General features: G+C 39.6%; 1 protein-coding gene across 3 annotated transcripts in view; it reads right to left on the bottom strand.

The window, feature by feature from the left end:
* The window catches only part of CAMTA1 (calmodulin binding transcription activator 1), an 825,382-nt gene that overhangs the window by 730,046 nt on the left and 73,269 nt on the right, over positions 1-22,067 (bottom strand). Inside the window, exon 4 of one of the 3 annotated variants that reach the window (XM_045546247.1) lies at positions 11,122-11,408. The exons of the other annotated variants lie outside the window; for them this stretch is intronic. Within the exon in view, the coding sequence (XP_045402203.1) occupies positions 11,400-11,408 (9 nt within the window). The 3' untranslated portion in view covers positions 11,122-11,399. Of the gene's footprint in view, positions 1-11,121; positions 11,409-22,067 lie in introns of those variants that run through there. 3 annotated transcript variants of the gene reach the window in all.

The raw sequence follows: 22,067 nt of genomic DNA on the forward strand, positions 1-22,067 counted from the left end.
AGTAAAATAACACAGTGACAAACCAGATTCTCTATGAGGCTCTCAGAAGATCAGGAAAGTCTGGACACTGACAAGCTATAGACTATTCAGATCCCTCACTCCTGAGACTTTAGCTACTACAAAATGAATAAGTAATTACTCCTTCAACATACAAAGCAGCCAAGAATATGGGGTTCACAAGCACATGGCTCAAAATGGGCTTGTCTTCCTAAATATTGGGACTTGTAGGATTTTTTCGGTTAATTTGCGACTTTTTTGGTTAATCTTAATACTGCAGGAAACAAACTAAAGGGAACTGAAAGTAAATTTAAACCTAATAAAGGTATAGAATTGAGGTATACATTTACCTTCTCCTTGGGGCACATATGAACAGCATGCATTATCAGTACAGAAAGTAGTAAGAGTATGTGTGTTGCTGAGATGTTCCCGGTCTGCTCTTTCAAAATATTTTACGTTTTCCTGGCCTATGAGGCTAAAAAGTATCTTTCTGAAATCATTATCAAGTTTCATTAATCTTTAAAAACACATCGATGGATTGAAGCCAAACAAATATATGTATATACACATATATACATACAGAGATAGAGTGAGAGTGAGTTAAATTCTCTGCATTGGTAAAAGACTCACCACATCTGCCCTTTCAAAAGGTTAGCCGAGGGGTAGGCAGATTTTGTATGTTATTGCCTGTATCACGTGGGACTATTTCAAACCTACTGAATGTCGGCTTCTGCTGGGATTCAAATACATTTAGGACTGTTAAGTATAACTAACAGCATTTGAGGAATTTGAAGATTATGCCTAAATCAAAACAGATATCTAAAGACCTGCCAAAATAAAAATAAAAAACTAAAGGATATTTTTTTTTCTGGCAAAAAAAAAAAATTGGCTGTAATGACTTGCTTACATTTGGGTTAATATTTTCAACAGTGACTCAATGAAAGGACTTCTGCATGAAAATAAAAACCCAACCAAAAAGCTGCCCCTTGCAGAAGATTCTGTCAAAATTATGAGTTTGTGTTCTGATATTTTACTGTGACTCAGAAATCTTGTCCGGAAAACCCACAATTTCAGGAGATACCACTTGGACTTAAAATGAAGCAAAAGCAATCCCTCAGAATCTCACAGATGTTTTGAGAAGTGGGACAAGATCATAGTCAAGAAATGCTTGCTTGGTGGGTCGCAGGTTACAGTAGTGACCACTGAAGCACCCACCTTCTGCTAACCACCACGGCCTCCCCGCCTCCTCTGCAAGCCCACTCCCTCATAAGGAGTCTTAAGTTTTTTCAGATCCACACAGACAATCCCTCATACATCCTGGCCTCTCCATTCCTTGACCCACTTACCCTCTGATAACCTCAGACTACACTCCATGGCCATCATGGCTGTCTAGTACGGCAGCCATGAGCCACATGCAGCCACTAAGCACCTGAAATGTGCCTAGTCCAAACGAGGATGTGCTGGAAGTATAAAATACAACTTCAAAAGACTTCGTGCCAAAAATGTATAACATCTCAATGATTTCTATATTGATTATACATTCACATAACTTAGATATTAGGTTAAATAAAATATACTACTAAAATTTCACTTGTTTCTTTTTACTTTTTAAAAATATGGCTACTAGAACATTAAAAAATTGCACATGTTGCTCACCTGACATTGCTATTGGACAGTACTGCCTTAGACCTTGATATAACCCTAACTGCACCCCTCCACGCTATTAATTTCAAGCACCCCACTCTTTGACTACCCCAATTCTAAAAATTCCAGGATCCTACTCCTTGAATCCACTGACCCCACAAATTCTTACTACCCTCAGCTCTTCATGCCTCTCTTTTGCTCCTTCCTTTGTGGCTTAGACTACATGCTCTATCATCACATCGACTCTTCTGCACAATGCTCAGCTCCCTTACTCCTCCCTCCACTGTACTTGCCTGGCAAAATCCTAATCCCAGGTTAAATCCAACTCCCTGCTCTCTGCCAGCCTGCACTTAGGCTGCAGAAAATGTAACTCCTTTAAAGCACCAGCTCCACTTTCTGTCCTCCCGCTTTCACTTGAACCAGCTGTAACTGGGCTTCTATCCCCACCATTTCACTCATACAGCTCTTATCAAAGTCACCAATGATCTCCATGCTGCCAGATCCACAGTGAATCCTCAGGCTGTGTCTTGCTGTGAAACACATGCTTCTAGGACACTCCTCTCCTGTTTTCCTTCTCTGGTTGAAGGAAAACCTTCTCATTCTCCTTTGCTTCCTTTTCTTCCCCCTTTCCCCCTTAACGTTGGGTGCCCCAGGGCTCCATGTTTGGACTTCTTTCTCATACATTCCCTACAGGACTTCACCCAGTCCCATAGTTTGAAGAACCCATGTGCTGAAAACACTCAAAAATTTAGCTCCAGCCTTGGCCTCCCTCTGAGTTACAGATTCAAACACATGACTGCCTATTCAACACTTGACATTGTAACCCATGTCCAAAACACAACTCCTGTATTCTCCTCACCCATCCTCCCCAGCCTGCTGCTCCCAGGGTCTTCCCAATCTCAGTACAGGGGAAATTGCATTTTTCCAGTTACTCAGTGCAAAACCACTGCCACCATCCCTGACTCTACTCTTCCTGTTTCAATATATTCTGTTCTTCCTTCGAAACATACTCATATCTGACCACTTCTTACTACCCTGGTCCAAGCCACCGTCAGCTCTTGCAACACCTCCTCACTGGTCCTCCAGTTCTATCCCTATCCCCCAAACCAAGGATCAGCAAAATTTTTCTGTAAAGGGCCAAACAGTAAATATTTCCGCCTCTGCAGGCCATATGATCTCTGTTACAACTACTCAACTTGGCTGCTGCAGCTCAAAAGCAGCCTCAGACAATACACAAATGAATGAGTATGGCTCTATTCCAATAAAATGGGAACTGAAGTAGAGACTGAAATTTGAATTTCATTTAATTTTCACGTGACACAAAATGTTATTCATTTTTTTCTCAACCATTCGAAAATGTAAAATGCCTTCTTAACTTGCTGGCTATCCAGAAACAGGTGGCAGGCCGGAGCTGGCCTGTGGGCCGTGGTCTGCTGACCCCGCCCTAGACTATTCTCTGCACTACATTTGAAGTGATCTTTTTCATTGTGTCTTTTTCCAGCTCAAAAATTCCCAGATGGCTTTCCTTCCCATTCAGTACATCAGAAGACTGTACCCCGACCTGCAAGACCCCACAGGATACTGCCCCTGCCGCCTCGCCTCCTGCTTCTTCACCACACTCATGGTGCAGCGACACTGGCTCCTTGCCACCCTCCGGATTTCCCCTATGCTATCGCCAAACCTGCACCTACCTTGGGGCCTTTGCTTTTGCTGCTCCCTCTGCTTGCTGCTCAGAACTCCCACTCCAAATATCTACATGGTTCACTACCTTGCTTCCTTCAGATCACCTTATGAGAGACACCTGCTCAAGGCACGCTAACTAAAACAGTGTGCGCATGCACACACACAGACATCCAGGAACCCTTTACCCTGTTCACCTTGCTTCATTGTTCTTCATCACACTTGCTATCACTGACGCTGATTTCCTTATTTAGACATAAAGTTTTTTAACAGAGAAATAAAATAGTGTTGTGTATATGAACATGAAACCTGGAGTTAGAATACCTGGGTTGGAATGCCACCAGCACCACTCATGAGCTGTGTGACACTGAGTAAGTTAACTTCTCCGTATCTGTTTTCTCATCTGTGAAATGGGGGTAATAATAGCACTTACTTCCTCAAAGTGTTCTGAAGAGTGAATGAGTTAATAAATGCAATTGGCATGTATAAGCACTCGATTGCTGTTACTTATTTATTTTTGTTTGTTTATTGCCCCTCTCCCCCAATCAGAAAATAAGCTCTTCAAGCGGAATGGCATGGTTTTGTTTACTGCTTTATTCCAGATGCCTACGATAGTACGTAATACTAGGCATTCAATAAATATTTATTGAACAAATGAAGAAATACTTGAATTTAAGTTACTCTGGGGTGAACAGAGCACACCACCCCCACTCCCATCATCACACAGATATCAAGTAGGGCAAAACCTTTTTTAAAACCCACTACAGAAAGAGAAATAAAAAGCCTACCATTCCAGGTAGGTTTGCTGATGTTTCTCCTCTCTATGGAAAAACAAGTCTATGTTCCATCTTGAAGCAAGGTATAACTGCCCCTCTGAGTAACAGTAGTTTCACTTCATGAGTAAGAAGCCTCCTACAATCTAAAATTGTGTTGTATACTCAAAGGTTGCATGTTCAGGTCTTAAACCAAATTAGAGAAGAAATAGATTTCATAGTCAGGTTCAAATTCCGCATGTTAAATGTCAACTTAATACCTAGTAGCACAATTCTGGTCTTAGAATATTTTCTGAACACAACCACAAAAGACTGTTTATTCAAAGTTGCTTACATTTAATTGACTTCTTCTAAAATCAAAGAACATCTCACTAAATAACAGAAGTCTTCCCCAAGCCAGAAGGTGATGGACACATTTCCATCCACCTGTGAGACACAAAGTTCACTCACAGAGCATCACAGAGCTCTTATGTGGGTTTGGCATGTCCCCTTATGCTTACACATACATATTTCTCCTAGGGTGACTGAGTTTTGATTTATAGATGATAGTAAGGTAAGTTAAAATACTTTCAGGCTCTACCATTTTATGACACAGTCTTTTAACATGAAGATGCTTATATGCAACCCAGTGTAATGTGGGCTTTTTTTAAAGTAGAGGCTCTACTGCCTTTGAAAGAAGCACAGGGATGGAGTAAGGTCACCCACCGTTCAGCAAAGTAGAAAACTACTCTCCTAACCTCTAAACTAAAACACTTCACTCTGATAAAAGAAATCAACATCTTCAGTACTGGCTCTACCAGGTAGAAAATGAATTAGTGAGATGTAGGTGGCAAAAACATACCTGTATCAACTAGTATGTAATTCGGTTGCCCAACTGCCTATCTGCACTGAGTGCCTGAAAATTGTGTGCATGGCTAAGTAAAGGATTATGAAGAAGGATAAGAAACTGGGGGTTAAGAAACGGGTGAATTCCAAGAGGTCAAGGAGAACTACTGAGGGCCTCACCACCTACCCACCTCCCTGCACTGCTCCAGCTTCCTGCTGATGCTGATGCAACCAGAACAAAAGTCTGGGGTTCATGGGGGGAAGAGCTCCCTAAGAAGTGGTTAAGATCTGAGATAAGGCATCTCTCTCACCCCCCAGGAGATGTTTTTTTTAAATTCTGCACTTCATTGACCATTAAGATCACCGTGACACGGCAGAGAAGACCTGAATGAGACAGGTAGACACAAGTCACATCTCAATTGTACATTGCTTTACGGTGGCAAAACCTGAAAAATCAGGATAGTGCTCTACTTTAATACTGTATTTAGCTGATGATCCTAAATAACACTTTGTCAGCTTTTGTGATCTAGCACAAAACCACATGCCCTTTGATCTACCAGCTGGGCTGTGGTAATGCCCTTGACTTGAGGCTTAAAAGCTTTGGTTGGGATATAACTTTGATGCATTGTCTTTCATTTCAAAGTGCAGTGATTATCCCTGGATCTGGCATCACACACAATGCTACCAAAATTAGATGATGGTTAGTAAATAAGACTGCCTATCCCCTTTGGTGCACCACCATGAATGCTGCTACTCTCAGCTTTGCTTGTTTGCAAGATCGAAAAGCCACGGCTGTTTGGTTTACAGGATGCAGGGATAAGAACCATCTGTCTGGTCTGGTATTTCTTTAATTAAAACTTTAATTACAGATATATCTCTGCACAGATACGTGCAATCTATCAGCTCCTGTTCTTAATTACCTGGGCTAATGAGAAATGAAAAGAGAGTTAATGTTTGCTGAGAGTCTACTATGTGCATGAACTTGTGTCAGGTGCGTCAAGGTGAACCAGAGCAGGTAAACGTAATCCAGAGCCAAACCTTAACTGAGAGTGTCAACCTTCTCTTCTACCAGTCCTCTCCCCACTATTACAAAAAAGTTACAGTCAGTTAGGTTTCTCCTTTGGAAAAATGAAGGGCCAAGAGGAGCAAAATACACAAAAGGATCCACACAGAAGACAGAAGAAGGTTTTGGATATTCAAACCTGAATAACAGAAGTTTTGTGGCTGGTATACATGATAGTCTACACCATGTGGAATATTTCTGAACTCACCTAAAGATGTGTGTGGAAAGTAGAAAACCTAGTCTAAACCCTATGATTCTGAGGTGTGTCACACAGCACCATGGTACCCACAGCCATGGTTGCCCAGGGAAATAATAACCACAAATGAGAACAAACTGGAGACGTTTTCCGTTATTTCCTCCTGACTGTACAGCAATTTTGTTGCCGACTTCTCCTTCATTAACTCCCTTTCTGGCTAGAGCAGATTTTCATTGAGGAATGACAAAAATATCTTTCCCCATACCTTCACCGTGTGTTTCTTAGTCTACTCAAAAGCTTCAAGCAGGGTCATACGCCATCAGAACAGACTCCAGACGCCTAAGGCAGCCTGTTCGGTGGTGCCGAGGCCAACCTGACGGCATCTAGGGCACACAAAGCTTCCCGGACTCCACACTGAGGAGGGTCTCTCCACCTGCCTTCAAGTTCGCCCTAACCTTGTACCATTTGTTTCCATGGTGGGCTGGGGGGAGGAATGCAGAAGGAGGATGCTCTATTTCTCCAGTATTTCTAGGGGCCGACAGTTAACCGCAGGAGCTATCTTGTCACCTTGGCTCGGCCCTCTCCACCCCAGCATGCACTCAGTTAAGGTGACAGAGGAGAAGGCGGCAAGTCTGGACTGGCAGTGGGCATCGAAGAAGTACCTTCCCCTCTCAGGAGTGGGTTCCTCATCACAAAAAACAAGGAGTCTAGCCCAGATGACCTCGGACCTTCCCACTCTAAAAACTATGCAGCAAATATCCTAAAAGCCTGATATATGGTGGCCACTAGAATGGTCCAAGTCCGTCCTATTGCCCAACATTCTGTACTGGTCCTAGGCTGAAGCCTGGTGTTTCTCAATCTATCTAGATTCATGATGCTAAATTAGCTAAGATTTTCAAGATAAACCACTCAACCTAGGGTAGATGATCACAAACAAAATCTGACAATTTTCTGGCCAATGAGAGGGTAGTGCCTACTGCTCTGAAAGACAGATACTAAGACAAATTAAGAAATGTTCATTTGAACACCTACTATGTGCTAGGCACCTGGAGGACTTCAAATACTTTACAGTCTGATGACAGATACATCTGGTAGACTGGTGGAAGAAAGAAAAAACACAGGAGGAGAAACTATGGAGGAGGAGACAAGAGGAAAAAAAGGAATGGAAAAATAAATGCATAAAAGGAGAAAAAAGAAAAGCAAACAAGAATGAGAAAGCAAGCATGGCTCTCCTTCCTTTGACTCTGTGACTAGGTTCAAGCCTGGTTTCTGAGGTGGTCAGATGTGTACCGCAGAGGACTGTACTCTACAGATTGGGTGGCTGGGACTTTTCCCACAGAAAGGTGCTGATTATTGTCAGCTACACGACTAAACTGGCCCACAAAGACCCATTTTAACTTACAATGTACCCAACTATAGAATAAATAGCACTGGCCCACTGTGCCTAGAGGCACAGATCGGTATGTGCACAAATTATTCACCTGTTTTGTTTTCTTGTTAATAAAATAAACTTCCTGTATCTCTAAACCTATCGATCAATAATTCTCTGCTGGAACAAGATCAGAGTCTTGGGGTGCAGGTGTTAAAAAAACATCCATGTTTTTTAAAAACTGTACAAGTGATTCTGGATGTGCAGCCAGGGTTGAAGAAGCCACTGCTATAGAGTCCCACATACATGAGTCCTACATACAGTACCACATATGTGACAGAGCCTTCCTGGTAATGGCGGTACTGGACTGTTGGAGCCAGCTGCGTTGCATAAGGCCTTCCAAAATTAGGGTGCTTTTATGTTAAAAGGCCTGATGGCTGAGGAATGATAGGGCATACAGCTGAGGTCCCTGCAACCAAAATGGCAGAAGTGTTTCTTGTGAGTGGTTCAGCCAGGTTCACAGCTCAATGCAGGGTGGCAGTGCCATGAGAGGCATGGCACCTGGATCTAAGTGCCACTTCTGCAATTTACTAGGATAGGAGCCTGGGAGAGTTTATTTAACCTTTCTGAGCATTGGCATTCACATGTGCAAAATAGGCTTACCACACCACGTACCTCCTAGATAAATGTGAATGACTTTTATCTATTTCCCAGCAAGGAAAGCACTGGGATGAGTATGTGGCAAGTATTCTTACACACACAGGGCAAGCAGGAACATCCCTTCCCCCAGCTCTGCTTAAGAGGACACTGGCGCCTCACACAGCTAGGTAAAATCTCTACACAGTTCAACACTCTGACTCCTTCAAAGCTAGTTAGATAGCTTACCAAGGGTAAAAGAGAGCAAACAAGGCTAACTAGGTACAAGATGGGTCTCTCCCTCAGCTCTTTCCTTGCACCTCCACAGCCAAAAATAGCTAAAACAAAAGAACCTTTCTACAAAGTGCTGAGGAGCTCTTCATGATCTAAACTAAAAAGTCCAGATTTAAATTTACACACCTGAATTTGCATCTGTTTTAGAGGTGCTTAATTACCATAAAATATTCAGTTCCCCTCTCTCTAAGCCACCAAGGGTCTCTAAGTCAATGTTAGAAGAAAAACGGGGGGAATTTTAAAAAGTATAATTTTCTATAAAGCATAAGCCCCCCAACACAAGGGATTTTTCCGTGTGTGCAGGATCAGCCACACTCCATGGCAGGTGTTGCTCTAAGTACTTTGCATACATCAATTCGGCTAAAACTCACCACGATCCTTTGAATGGGTACTATTATTATCAGACCCAATTTAAAGAGGGGGAAACTCAGGCACAGAGAAAGTAGGTAATTTGTTGTAGTCAGACCACTTACAAGAGGCCAAGGCGGGATTCGAACAAGGCAGCCTGGCTCCAGAGCCCTGGCACCAGCAGGTTCACTACCACTACCTCTCAGCTCAGCCATAATCTGAGGTTCAGTTTCATAAGCACCTTTCTTCCCAGTTCCCAGTGTGTTTGTCATACAGTGTTTCATTTATCTTCCCACCCTAAAAAGCAAGTAGGAGACATACAATATCTACAATTCACAGAGGATAAAACATAAGTAGCACCAATGAAATGTTTTACCAGTTCCTGTGTTTTAAGCCAAAAAACTAATTTTGCTGTTTTCACACCAAAACGAAAGTCTTTTGCAGTCTTTGTTTATTTCAGTTGTGTGACTACCCTTAACAGATGACAACGACATATCCAAAGACCTTGCTGGTCCAAAGCAGGTTTTCTGACTCTCAGAAGACAACGGATCATGCTTATATAAATAAAATCCATGTGGCTTACAACCTACTAGAAAGTACTCAATACTAATCAAAGCTGAAATGCTCATTGAAAATAAGTGTAAATGTGTCCATGTATTAGCTCTCTTAGAAAAATTAGGTTGTCTTAAAATGTATTAAGCAGAAAATCTTACAGAAAATCTAACTGATATAATTGCAAAATAAAATAGGATAATAAAAACATTTCTGCACCTATTAATGGCTCTTCAGCTCCTACTGGACTTATGAATAAAGTACTGTCTACCTCACAAGTAGATGGGGGCCTCTGGGGAGTAGATTCTGTGAACAGGGAGTGTGACTCTCCTGGGGACCTCCAGGGGTTGGCTGCTACAGAGCTGCTTGAGCAAGAGGAGTGGAGCCGATAAGCAGTCACAGTCCCTTGCAGGCCTGTGATTCTACACACCATCCACTGAGTCATACACCACTCCTTTAGTGCTGGAAGAACATGGTATCAAAGAAAGAAATAAAGGACATACTTAAGGCAAAAAAAAAAAGTCTTTGTGGATCTGGAAAACATTCCAGTACAAATGTTTCAGAAAAAAAAAAAGCACCTTAAAATACAAGGTTCAGCAAGTAAGTTGCTCCCAACTACTGGGATATTTATAATCACAGGGGCTTTATAATCACTGGATATTTTACCTATTTGGATTTCTCAGCTCTGATATTTTGCAATTCTGTGAAAAGAAAAAATACTCAACAAGCCAAAGGCAGCTTTCCAGGTATGTAAGTAAAATGGGCAAAAACAAGCTTGGGAGCCTGAGCAACTGTTCACAAGAGTTCTGATCACCAGTGAACAGCTAACCACGACTAATTTTAATTTGTGGTTCTAATGAATGATATAAACTTTTATAGGTATCAACAAAGCTCAGAGAGGACTTAAATCCATTTCAGTGCTCATTTAGCAGCTTCAGCTGTGTGCAATTAAAACATCAGCATTAAATGTTAGAGAATAAAATAATGAGACACTTAAAAAGTAATCTGCTTCAGTGGGCCATGCTGAGAGAATTCACATTTTTTTTTTTTTTTTAAGAACATGATTTCTTAGGAATGTCTTGCCAGTTCAAAGAATTAACTCAAGTTTGATTTTTGTTTTTTGATTCTGGTTTGTTTTGCTTTTAAGAATTTTCTGGAAAGAGGAATATAATTAAAAAATGCATTGTTTGGAAAACAGTCATAAAACAGCATATGGCATAAATCAATCTAGCATATAGACCACCAGAACTGCGTGACCAGGTTTCATCAGAGATAAAAGTACATCTTTGGTCATGTTAAAATTGCTTATTCTTAACTTATGCCTCAAAGAAATAAAATACTAAAGGAGGGGGAAAGGTGAATTTTGGTAATGAGACAACTTTGTATTCTTCTAGCCTTTAAATGAAATTAAAATTAAGTCTAAGCTTTTTCCTCCTAATAATATTTCACAATATAAAATATAATCTGAGGAAGTAGAATGTGGCAACTGAGAGTGATAAATTCAAGTTGCTGCAATTTTGGAAAGAAAGAAAAATTACTCTGCAAAGGAAGGGGTACGTGGTGACAGTGAGGGGGTGTATGTGTGAGGGTAAGGGGTAGTGGTTTGGAGGTAGAGAAGGTGTGGGTATTCTGGGTGTGTGTGAGTTATATATAAACACCAATTTAATTCAGCTTTTGCAAAACATGAATAGAAAAGGAAATATACTGCATGGGGAAATGCACTCATTAAACTTAAATTTTAAAAGGATGAAAACACAGATTACACTTTATTTTAAAAACTGAAATGAATTTTAATACAGAAAATGAAGACAGCATTTTGCAAATTTATCACTCAAAGGGGGTATCTCTATTTGAGGAAATCAGCGTGTTACACTTTGAGAGATGAAATGTTACAGTTTGTACACCAAAATTAAAAAATGAAATTAAATTAAAAAATGAAATGGTTACCAAGGTAATGCAGGTCAGGGGATCAAAGGTGAAGGGTCACACATTATTAAAAAGAAATCCAAAAGGACGGCTGCATCATGATCTCTGCAAAACAAAGGAGCTCCAGTAAGTAAAACTAATATCTCTGAGAATTTAAAATCAAGCTCTTGAAAAGAAGACTCCACTGTAATTGAACACGGTCATTCCTGATGCCGTGCAGAGCCATTTTTATTTAGGTACAAAACCACATTTTAATTACCTGTTACCAACAAAATTTTTGCAAAAACTTAACCATTCAATCATATTAAAACCCAAAATATTTCCAATTTAAAGTGACTAGAAAGTACTGTTATTTTCATTTGACCCCACAACCTGTTTTCTGGAAATGACAGTATTTGATAAGTTGCCAACATATCAGAAATCTAATTTGGTCACAGCATGGTAAGTTTTTTTCCCTCTCCTCAAGGAATGAGTTCCAAAATTGAGTTTTTGCAAATTTGTTTCATTTGAAGTAGCTGCATAAAATTTCCATTATTGGAACATTTAGTATAACAATGTTCTAGAAGACAGCAATAAAGTGATACATGATAAAATAAATTGTGTAACTATATCTATTAAGATCTGTTCTCACATTCAACTTTCACTGCACAGGGGGGAAAAAGACATTTTAAGCAGAAATAACTTGCTAGTTCTACTGGAATTACACAGAACTAATAGAGGCTTAACACAAGGACAAGGGGGAAAAGTATCTGACCGGCTTCATTTCTTCAACAAATATTATTTACTCACTGTTCCCATTAACAAACTAGTTTATGTTTTTAAAAAGGATAAAAAGAGCTACAGTTTTGTTTTGAAACATGAAGCTACCACCTAAATCATGAGAAACTTAACTTCACAGCAATAGTAAGCACAATTAACAGTTATAGTAAACAATTTCAATATTCATTTCACTAGTAAATAAAATGAGTAGTATCATAATATATATCTTTAGAGCCTGATCTCTGAAAACTTAGCAGGCTATGTTCTTTGATTTCAGGATCCAAATTCCTCAGTGCTTACTGGACAGCAGAGTCTAAAAAGCAATGTCAATAATGGCCTGAGAACATAACCAGCCAAAAGAACTTAGTTACCATTCTCTTTATGAGAGTCCCTGTTGCCATTTCCACTTCCATTCTCCCACTCAGCTGCACCCCACAGAATCTAACATTTGAGTTAACCTTGTTAAAATCAAACTCCAAAAATACTTACATATTAAAATATAGACAACTGTCCAAAAGGACTTTATTAAAAGAAACAGGATATTCTTTCAAGTAGCTTATGGCAATCGATAAATAAACAAACTATTTAAAAGTCAGGTTTTTGTTCCTTCTGATTAGGTTTTGTCAAAATAACTTGCAGAGCTTCATGCACTGGATACAAGTGTATTAGTGCCTTAAGGCCACATTTCTAAAAACACAGTATCTTTTTTTAAGTTGCATAGCTACTGAAAAGTAAACTAGCATTTCATTTCTCTGGAATGCTCATCTCACATAAAGTCTGCCACATATGTGTTTGTTGCTGGGAGGCATGCAAGCAATTCTGAACACTATAGAAGGAATCAATACCACATCTAAACAATGCATATGTTGTTCTAGTAGCATCATTATTTAGACTATTTCAGCATGTTTGCAACAAAAGGCTAGAAGCCAGCAGTGTAATACTAGTCAAGTTTTGTTTCCCCAAAATATTTTGTACTGAAAAGGAGAAAGGATAGCCCTATTCAGATCAAATATCTCTATGTACCTCCTTCATTACCAAAACATGGATTTACTAAATAACAATCTATTCATGACAATAAGATGTTAAAGTACTTGTACATACTTTTTAAAAATCTTCTAAATCATTTTTAAAATTCACCAACTCACAAAAAACGTTACCTCAAATTTTCTACCAGCTCAAGCCCTGCCAAAAGGTTCTGGCACCAGACTGCTTGAACACGGTGTATCTCCAAGCAGTCAGAAACTAATTTATGAGTACGTGAATATTACAACAGACCAAATTCCCACAAACAATTCCATGGGGATGAAGTCAATTTCCCCACCTAAATACTTAAAGATTCTGACAAAATGACTTTGAATGAAATTGTGCCAAAACAACAACCAAAGATTAAAAAAAAAAAATCTATGGAGGATTTTAGCTAATTTTTTTTTGAGTTTGCTATTTGGAGAAGGGAAGGTAAAGGCTACTAGGAGTTTACCATGTCTCTCATAATCATGGAAACTGGAATATAATTTGACAAGTAAAAGAAGGTTAGAAGCCAACAAGGGGCAATGCAACCCTAGGGAGCGGCTGATTCCACTTTAACAGCGACAATGAAAACCTCATCCAATCCGTTTGCTGAGGCAGGTATGTGGAATATACAGACATTTCCCACAGAAACGATGCTGTAAACTGCAATTATAGTTGATGCCTGTCTATTTAACCTGAAAACTGTTAAAGTGACAATTCCGCTCTGAATTCTTAGAGGTTACTGGGCCTGAATAGCTTTTCCCCCATCAAAGAAGTGGCCCGAGTTTTAACATTGGCTACGAAGCTTTCTCTTTGGAACCTCTTGCCTCTTGGCCTCGCTCCTAGGCCAGACAGCAGTGTTTCGGGACCAAAATGACCCATCTTCCTTTCTCCTCCTGAAGCCTCCCTTTTCTTCAATAAGGCCCCTAGTCACCTAATGACTGTGACTGGACAGAATTAATATACCAGTGCATGAACAGACTGAGGGGTTTTCATTAACAAATACATCCCCAACTGGTTGAAGTGCAGGGTATTTTTACATCAAAGGGTACAGAGGCTAGTCCACCTCAGGTAGACTTGTGTAACTAGTCAGGAAATGCTCAAAGATCCTAACCAACCCCCAAAACTTTATGAGTTTTACATACATGCTATCCTTAATCTAAAACTGGCAAACTACTCTACACTACCATCTTGTGAGTTATATGACTGAAAGAAGAGACACCAAGTTTCACAAGACCATCAGTCATCAGAGTTCTGACAAAGAATATTTTTCCAGGGAAATTCTCAACTCATATTAAGCTCTAACTATCTGGACAACATTTTATAGGGATACCTTTACCAACAAACTCAATTTGTACTCTATGTTAAAAGCCTTTTTCCTCCCAACCAGGAGCAGCATTTATAAGCACAGGGAACTGGTTCACTTCTCAACTAAACAGAGCAAAGAACATCATGTCTAATAAGGTTAAGTCCTGACAGAAATGCTGCCATTTTCACCTCAAGCATATTACTTTCAAAGCAAAGTACATGGAAGAACTGAAAAGAAATGAAAAATAAAGAGCCAAGAAAATTCAGAGTCAGAGAAGCTAGCAGATAGTTGAAGAAACCTATTAAAATAAAACTCTATACATTTTACTAACTCTTTACCAATTGCTATTAACATTATATATAATACTTTCTATAGCAGAAACTAACCTCAGCAAGTGCATTCTACGATTGAAAAGAAATACCCAGCTGATTACAGTGATGGGGCAAAATGTATTACTTTTAATCTATAAATATAAATAAATAAATCACCAGCATGCCATTCAATAAAAGACAATTCCCCACAATAAAATGCACTTGAGCTAAGTATACCCTCCAGTTAAGTAGGGATTATATTTTTATTACCATTTAATCTTAGAATTCATGTTAGTTTTTTCAGCAGTGGAAATTCCATCTATTGAAAAACCAAAAAGAAGTTAAGCATTTGATTTTCATGTCTGTGGCTCACCTGTGAGTGGCTGGGCAGGAGCCATCCTTCCTTCCCCACCCCACCCCATCGCACCCCCAACACTCATGGATCTGCACCCCACTGTTCCAACCTGTCTGAAAACATAGTTCCTGTCAAACTTTTCCAAGATGGTCTGTTCTGTTTCTCAAAACTTTCTATAAATAATATAGCAAACTATACCTACAAACATATTATTTCCAGTATACTCCTCAAAAATAAAAGCTAAAACTACAAACTAAATACTTTTTTACCTAGTACTTTATCCCCAATAATGTAATTTTTACCACCCTAATAAAGTCAAAGATTTCACCAAAGGACGAGGAAAGTGGGAAGAAGGAACTGCAAAAGACATAAGGAAACTTTTGAGAGTGATGAATGTGCTCATTATCGTAGTGGTGTATACATATGTAGACTTATGAAGTGTACACAAGAATGTGCAATTGATTGTATGCCAATTATACCTCAATAATGCTGTTTAAGAATGGTGGGTGGGGAGCACAAGACAGAGGCACTGCCCTTTCACTGCATGCTCTGAGTACACAGCCATGCTGTGGCCACCCACACAGAGGAAGCTGAGAGGTCATGGGGAAGCCAACTGGAGCTGCCATCCCTGAGCTGCTTGCTGTCTTGTTACGTGAGACAATAAAAGAATCCTCATTGTTTATGAATAAAGAGATACATAATAAATGAACACATACATGTTATATTTAAAACTTGATATTGATTATTAATTTTCATATTAGCTACAAACCTGAAATTGTGATATTTTCTAAATGGAAAATCAGGCCACAGTCTGACATAGTTTCTCTAAGAAGAGACTATTTGAAATCAGTTTTAGACATTCTCCTAACTTTGCAAATGGTATGCTAATTCACAAAATATACTTCAATTTGTTCTTCAGACTGACCTACTGCATTCACATTGAGCCAACCTTGTCATAGCCAAGACCCACTTCTTTTGAGTGCTACCCCACTAGCGGAAAAGGATAATAGAATATAAACCAAATTCCCCCCAAATATAAATTTATAGAAAATAAAGCAAAGGGAGACAAATTTGCCCACTGTTAATTTTATTTCCATATTATTTGTTTTCAGACTTAGTAGGTGTGCACAAGAGTGCTTACTTTAATTTTTCTCCTGGCTTCCTGCAGGACGGTGTAACACTCTGGCATTTCCCATTTCCTCTATTGACTGATTCTCAGACTTCAAACTGAATAAAAATCTAAACCCCATTACGTGCAAAAATAGTTTCCCAAATCCTGCCCCTAAGAGATTACAATTTAGGACACCAAGGAAGTGGCTAAAGAATCTGCATTTCTGGTAGCTCCCCAGGTGAGTCTGATCAGAAGTCCACTGTCCTCACTTTAAGAAACACTCCCCTGGTGGGCCCCACCCCACCCTCCAGCCCCCCACGCATGCACTTACCCCAGGTAGGCACCAAGTCACTATGTCAATGCAGCTAAAATCTAAATTAAGAAACAAAGTCAAGCTGATAACAGCTAAAAATGGTCCTCCCTCCCAAGACTATTAAAAATTTTTAAATGCTAATAGATGTCTAAAAAGACTTCAAAATGCAAAAGAATAAAGCTACACTGAAAGGTGGGGTGGCTATACAGAATATAAGTAGTCCTTTCTGCTTTCTAGGCTTTAAAAATCACACCACGTACTTGAACCTGGGTTCAAGTAATAGCCCTATCACTTACTACTTCTGTGAACATGAACAAATTATTTAATTTTTCAACCAAGTCTCACTTTCTTCATTTACAACATGAAAATAATAACATCCCTACCTCATAGAGTTGCTGTGAGAACTAACAAAAATAATTGATGTAAACTGCTTAGCCCAGCACTCAGGCCCTAAAAAGCAATAATTATTAGCTCTGTGCTTACTATGATGATGATGTTGATCATCTTACATTCCTTTTCTTATCTGATTCTTTCCACAACTTAAAAGGAAGACACTGCTGTCCCCATTTTTACAGATAGGTAAAAGTTAAGCTCAAGACTGTAGATCTCAAAAATGGCAGAGCTAGAACTCAAACTAGATCTGTCCAACCTCACAACACAAACTGGCCCCAACAGGCTCACAGGCACTCCTAGCCCACAATCTGCAGGGGGCCTGGCACACCAAGACTCCGGACAGGTATCTGGTTAATGAGAGAATGAACTGCCTGGCTAGATGGGGCCCTGAGCGTAGCAGAAAATGAACACACACACACTTCTAGGTCCACTATTGTACCTATCACAGCATCTTACACAATGAATTTAAAAGGATACATGTGGGATTTAAATCAGTGAATTAAGAGAAATAAATTCAAGAACTTATTTGCACACTTGCATGCTAACAATGAAAAGCATTTGTTTTCCATTCAGAAAATAAAATTCACCATTCAACAAATACTTATCCAGCACCTACTCTGCAGCAGGCTCAGCACAGGTAACAGGGATACACAGTAAACCGCAGAGGAAGGTCCCAGCCTTGTCTATGTTAGTGACTGAGGCACAATACTGACACAAAACAAGTAACTCCAAGCATCCTGAGTACAGCAAGGCAGTGTGGAATACTGTGGAAATACATGGAAGGCTACCTCATGGCCCCTGAAAGGGGGGTGGGGAGATTCCCCTGGGGAAATAACACTGAAATGACATGTGAGCTGAGATGTGAAGGAAAACAAGGTGGAGGGTGACCATTATTCCAAGCATGCTGAAGGGACACAGGGGCAAGGCACCAGTGGCTGAAATGAAGGACAAGGCAGGAGGGGCTTGGCAGCAGGCTAGAGAGGGGACAAAGACACGCTTACATGGGCCACACAGACTTCGCTGAGATGGTATCTCAAGTACTACAGGAAGTCATTCAAAGGCTTGAGAACAAGAGCCCATAACACAGCTGGCATTTTTCAAACACCACTGGGGTAGAGACTGGGTGGGAGGAGACAAGGATATAAGCAGGGACATGAGTTGAGATTTCCCACAGCAGTCTGGGCACAGACAATTTGGCTTGGACTGGAGTGGTGGCTGTACTGAGTGATTTGGACAGAATGGAAATTTATTTGGCAAAAAGAACTGGTAGGAATTGGTTTGGTTTCAATACAGATTAAAAGAAGGGGAAAGTATCAAAAATCACCTCTAAGGGGAAAAAAATAGTCACTTTACAGTAAAGAAATCTGACAAATACTACCTCACCCAGGTGATCAAAGTTAACATCATCAGTAATAAGTCATGTTGACAGCAGATACCCCGGATATGATGTGATGAAAGTAGCACTTTACCTGGGTGGTCTTTCTTCCCCAAAACCTGTAACCCCCGTCTAATCATGAGAAAAACGGCAGACAAACCCAAATCAAATGACACTGTATAATATAAAATACCCAACCTGTTAAGGTCAACAAAATACAAGGAAAATCTGAGAAACTGTCAGTGTGACAGAGCCTAAGAAGGCGTGACAGCTGGATGTAATGCAGTATCCCAAATGGGATCCTGGAAAAGAAAAGGGCATTAGGGGAAAACTAAGGAAACCTGAATGAAGTGCGGAGTCCAGTTTATAATAATGTATCAATATTGTTCACTGGTTGTGACAGACACACCATAGCAAATGTTAACGGGAAACTGGGTGAGGATTACACGGGACTCTCTCAGTGTAGCTATCTCATTTGTGTAATGTTCTTGCAACTTTCCTATAACTCTAAAACTATCCTAAATTTAAAGTTTATTTTAAAACTGACCCCAGAATTTGACTCGAGCACCTGAGAGGCTAACGTGCCCTTCACTGAGACAAGGGACACAGAGAAGACCTCTAAGGTCTATTTCACACATGTGAGGCAGGAATGCCCATCAGCTACTCCAGCAGAGACACGGTGGGGGGCAGCTCCGGGGGCGGGGGTGGGGAGGTTCAGCAGAGAGACCTGATCTTAAGAAACAAAGGTAGGAGCCAGAGCAAACTGAAACTATGGAAGTGGGCAGGGCCACCTACTACGGTAAGAACGGGTTATCAGGAAGAGAAAAGCTCAAATGCATTAATGGATGGGGAGGTGGGGGCAATGGGGAGATCTACGTCAAAGGGTACAAAATTCTAGGAAATTTAATGTACAGCATGGTGACTACAGTTAATAACACTGTACTGTTTATTTGAAATTTGCTAAGAAGGCAGATCTTAAGTGTCCTCACCCCCACCCCCCTACTCATACCCCACACACGCGCACAGTAATTATGTGTGATGAAGGATGTATTGTACTAATCGTTACACTATGTATATGTGTATCAAATAACCACGTTGTATGCTTTGAATTTATATAATTTTTGTCAATTATATTTCAATAAAGCTGAGGGAAAATTTTTGTCATTCCCTTCAAAATATGATTTATATTCTTGTCATTCTATGCCTTATTTTTCCCAAAGAAAATATTTATCTTGTTCATGTAAAAGATGAGACTATTAGATTTAATCTCTTTGATTCTCTTCTTTCCAAAAAAATAAAAGAAGAGAAGGGGCTCCTCAGTCTAATTCCTGGCAATATCCACATTTAATGGTCACAGAAGGAAGAAGGTGTAGAGTCAAGCCCTGGGGAAATTCCACCTTTAAGTACTGGCTAGATGAGACCAAGAAAGGAACTATCTATCAAGTGGGAGAAAAAACAGGGGCATTCACCATCCTAGGAGCTAAGGAGGAAAGGCATGGTCGAACCTTCTGAATATGTCTGAGAAATCATACAACAGTCACCTAAAAATGCTCCTTACACTTAACAACTTTGAGGTCACTGGTGACCTAAGAAAAGAAGGTTCAGTGGACAAAGGAAGGTAAATTCAAATTGCAGTGGTTGAATAGGAGGTGAAAAAAATGGGGGGGGGGGGGGAACCTCAAGAAGTCTGGTGCTCAGATTTGTACACCCATGTTCATAGTGGCATTATTCAAAATATCCAAAGGTTGAAGCCACTCAAGTGTCCACTGATGGATGAAAGAGTTAACAAAATGTCATCTATACATAATGAAATATTATTCAGCCTTAAAAAGGAAGGAAATTCTGACACTTGGTACAACATGGATGAACCCTGAGGACAATAGGCTAAATGAAATAGGCCAGTCACCAAAAAAGACAACTACTGTATGACTCTACTTTACGAGGTACCTAGAACAGTCCAATTCATGGAGACAGACAGTAGAATCGTGGGTGCCAGGGGCCGGGGGAATGGGGAGTTATTGTTTAATGGGTACAAAGCTTCAGTTTTACAAGATGAAAAGAGTTCTAGAGATGAACGGTGCTGACAGTTGCACAACAATGTGAATGTACTTAACGCCACTGAACCGTACAGCTAAAAATGGTTAAGACAATAAATTTTACATTATGTATATTTTACCACAATTAAATTTTTTAAAAAAGCCTGGCTCTCTGAATACTAAATCCCTATCAAGCTATAATGCTCTACAATGAAAAAATTGTAAAGCTGGAGTGCACCAGCCTAGAGCAGCACTTCCCAAACACTTCTCTAATGAAGTCCAGTACACGGCAAATGGGTTACAGGTGTGGAGCTCCGCATTCCCTGCGAGGGGAACGTGGCCACCCAACCCTCTCACCAGTCGCTTGTGACCTCAAGGATTCTCATCCATTCACCAATAGGTCCTACAAATATTTTTATATTTGATGTATTCTAAGATATGAGATAGGCTGGGAAGAAATAGGTAAATAAATGTTACAGATTATTTCAATTTCCTCTCTAGTGGTAAGAAAAGTTGCTTTAATTAGTTTTCTTTATCAACCCAAAACTTTGGTTGCCAAAGGAGAAAAGAGATTGTGATCTCAACTTACTGAAACTAGTAGCAATAACCATTCAGACAAGCAAATCATCTCTACTATAATGTCACACTCCACTTTCGCTAAATTTTTAAGAACAGAATAGGAGCAATAGTTTTCTCTTTACAATATGTTAGAATGACAAAAATTAAAACAGTGTATAAGGAAAGAACTAAACAATATGGTCACGATGTAGGCACAAAATAACAGATCAATGAATGGAAGGAGTTCACATAAAAAACTATACATTTGTGGAAATTTAGCACACGGTAATGGCCACATTTCAAATCATTAGAAAAGGATCAATGACTCAATAATAAGCATCTACTTGAGAGAAAAATAAAATTAGAGTGCTACCTCACCCCACCCACATACAAAAAAAATTTTAGCTATATTTTTAAAAAATCTAAAGATAAAAGTTCAAAACAAAGAAGAAAATCTAGAAAGAATACTTATTTATTGGTATGAGGAAGATTTTCCTAAGATTTACGCTATCAAGGCCAGAAAGATTCAAAGTTTGAGTGCATGACTCATAGGACTGACATAAGATGCAACAAGTTAAAACTAAGACTGAAATATAGACGACTAATAGGAGAAAATTTACACATACATATTTTTTAAAGAAAAACTCATAGAAATCAGAAAGAAAAAGGATGAGGAATCTACTAGAAAAAAAGAGCAAAAGACGGAGAACAATTCAGAGTAAGTAACATATCCAGAAAAGTAACATAAATGGTCCAAACCTGTTAAACTGTAGGAATATACAAAAAAATGCAAAATAAAAAAAGAAGTAAGTTTTTCACCATAGGACTGAGAAAGATTTAAAAGACTAATAACACCTACTGTTGGTGAGGGTTTGGGGAAATGAACACTCTCGTATTTGGCCACTGAAGAGTCCAAATTGGTACAACATTTCTAAAGGGCATGTGGCAAATGTTCACACTCTGACAAGCACATCCATCCTAGAATATAACTGGAGAAGTTTGCAAAAATATGACAACAAAGATGTTAAGTACATCTTTTATTACAAGAGCAAAAAATATGGAGACAATCAATAGGGATTGGCTGAAAACTTTTTATGGCACATCTAAGCTAGGCATTTATGCACATGCACACCCACATACATGCACTGCCATGAAAAATGTCATGAGAAGAAAAAATGGTTAGGAAAGAGGTATACATGATTCCTCTGGCATGTGTGTACTCACACATATATACAT

This window comes from Lemur catta, chromosome 3 (genome assembly GCF_020740605.2).
Source record: "Lemur catta isolate mLemCat1 chromosome 3, mLemCat1.pri, whole genome shotgun sequence".
NCBI classification, from domain to species: domain Eukaryota; kingdom Metazoa; phylum Chordata; class Mammalia; order Primates; family Lemuridae; genus Lemur; species Lemur catta.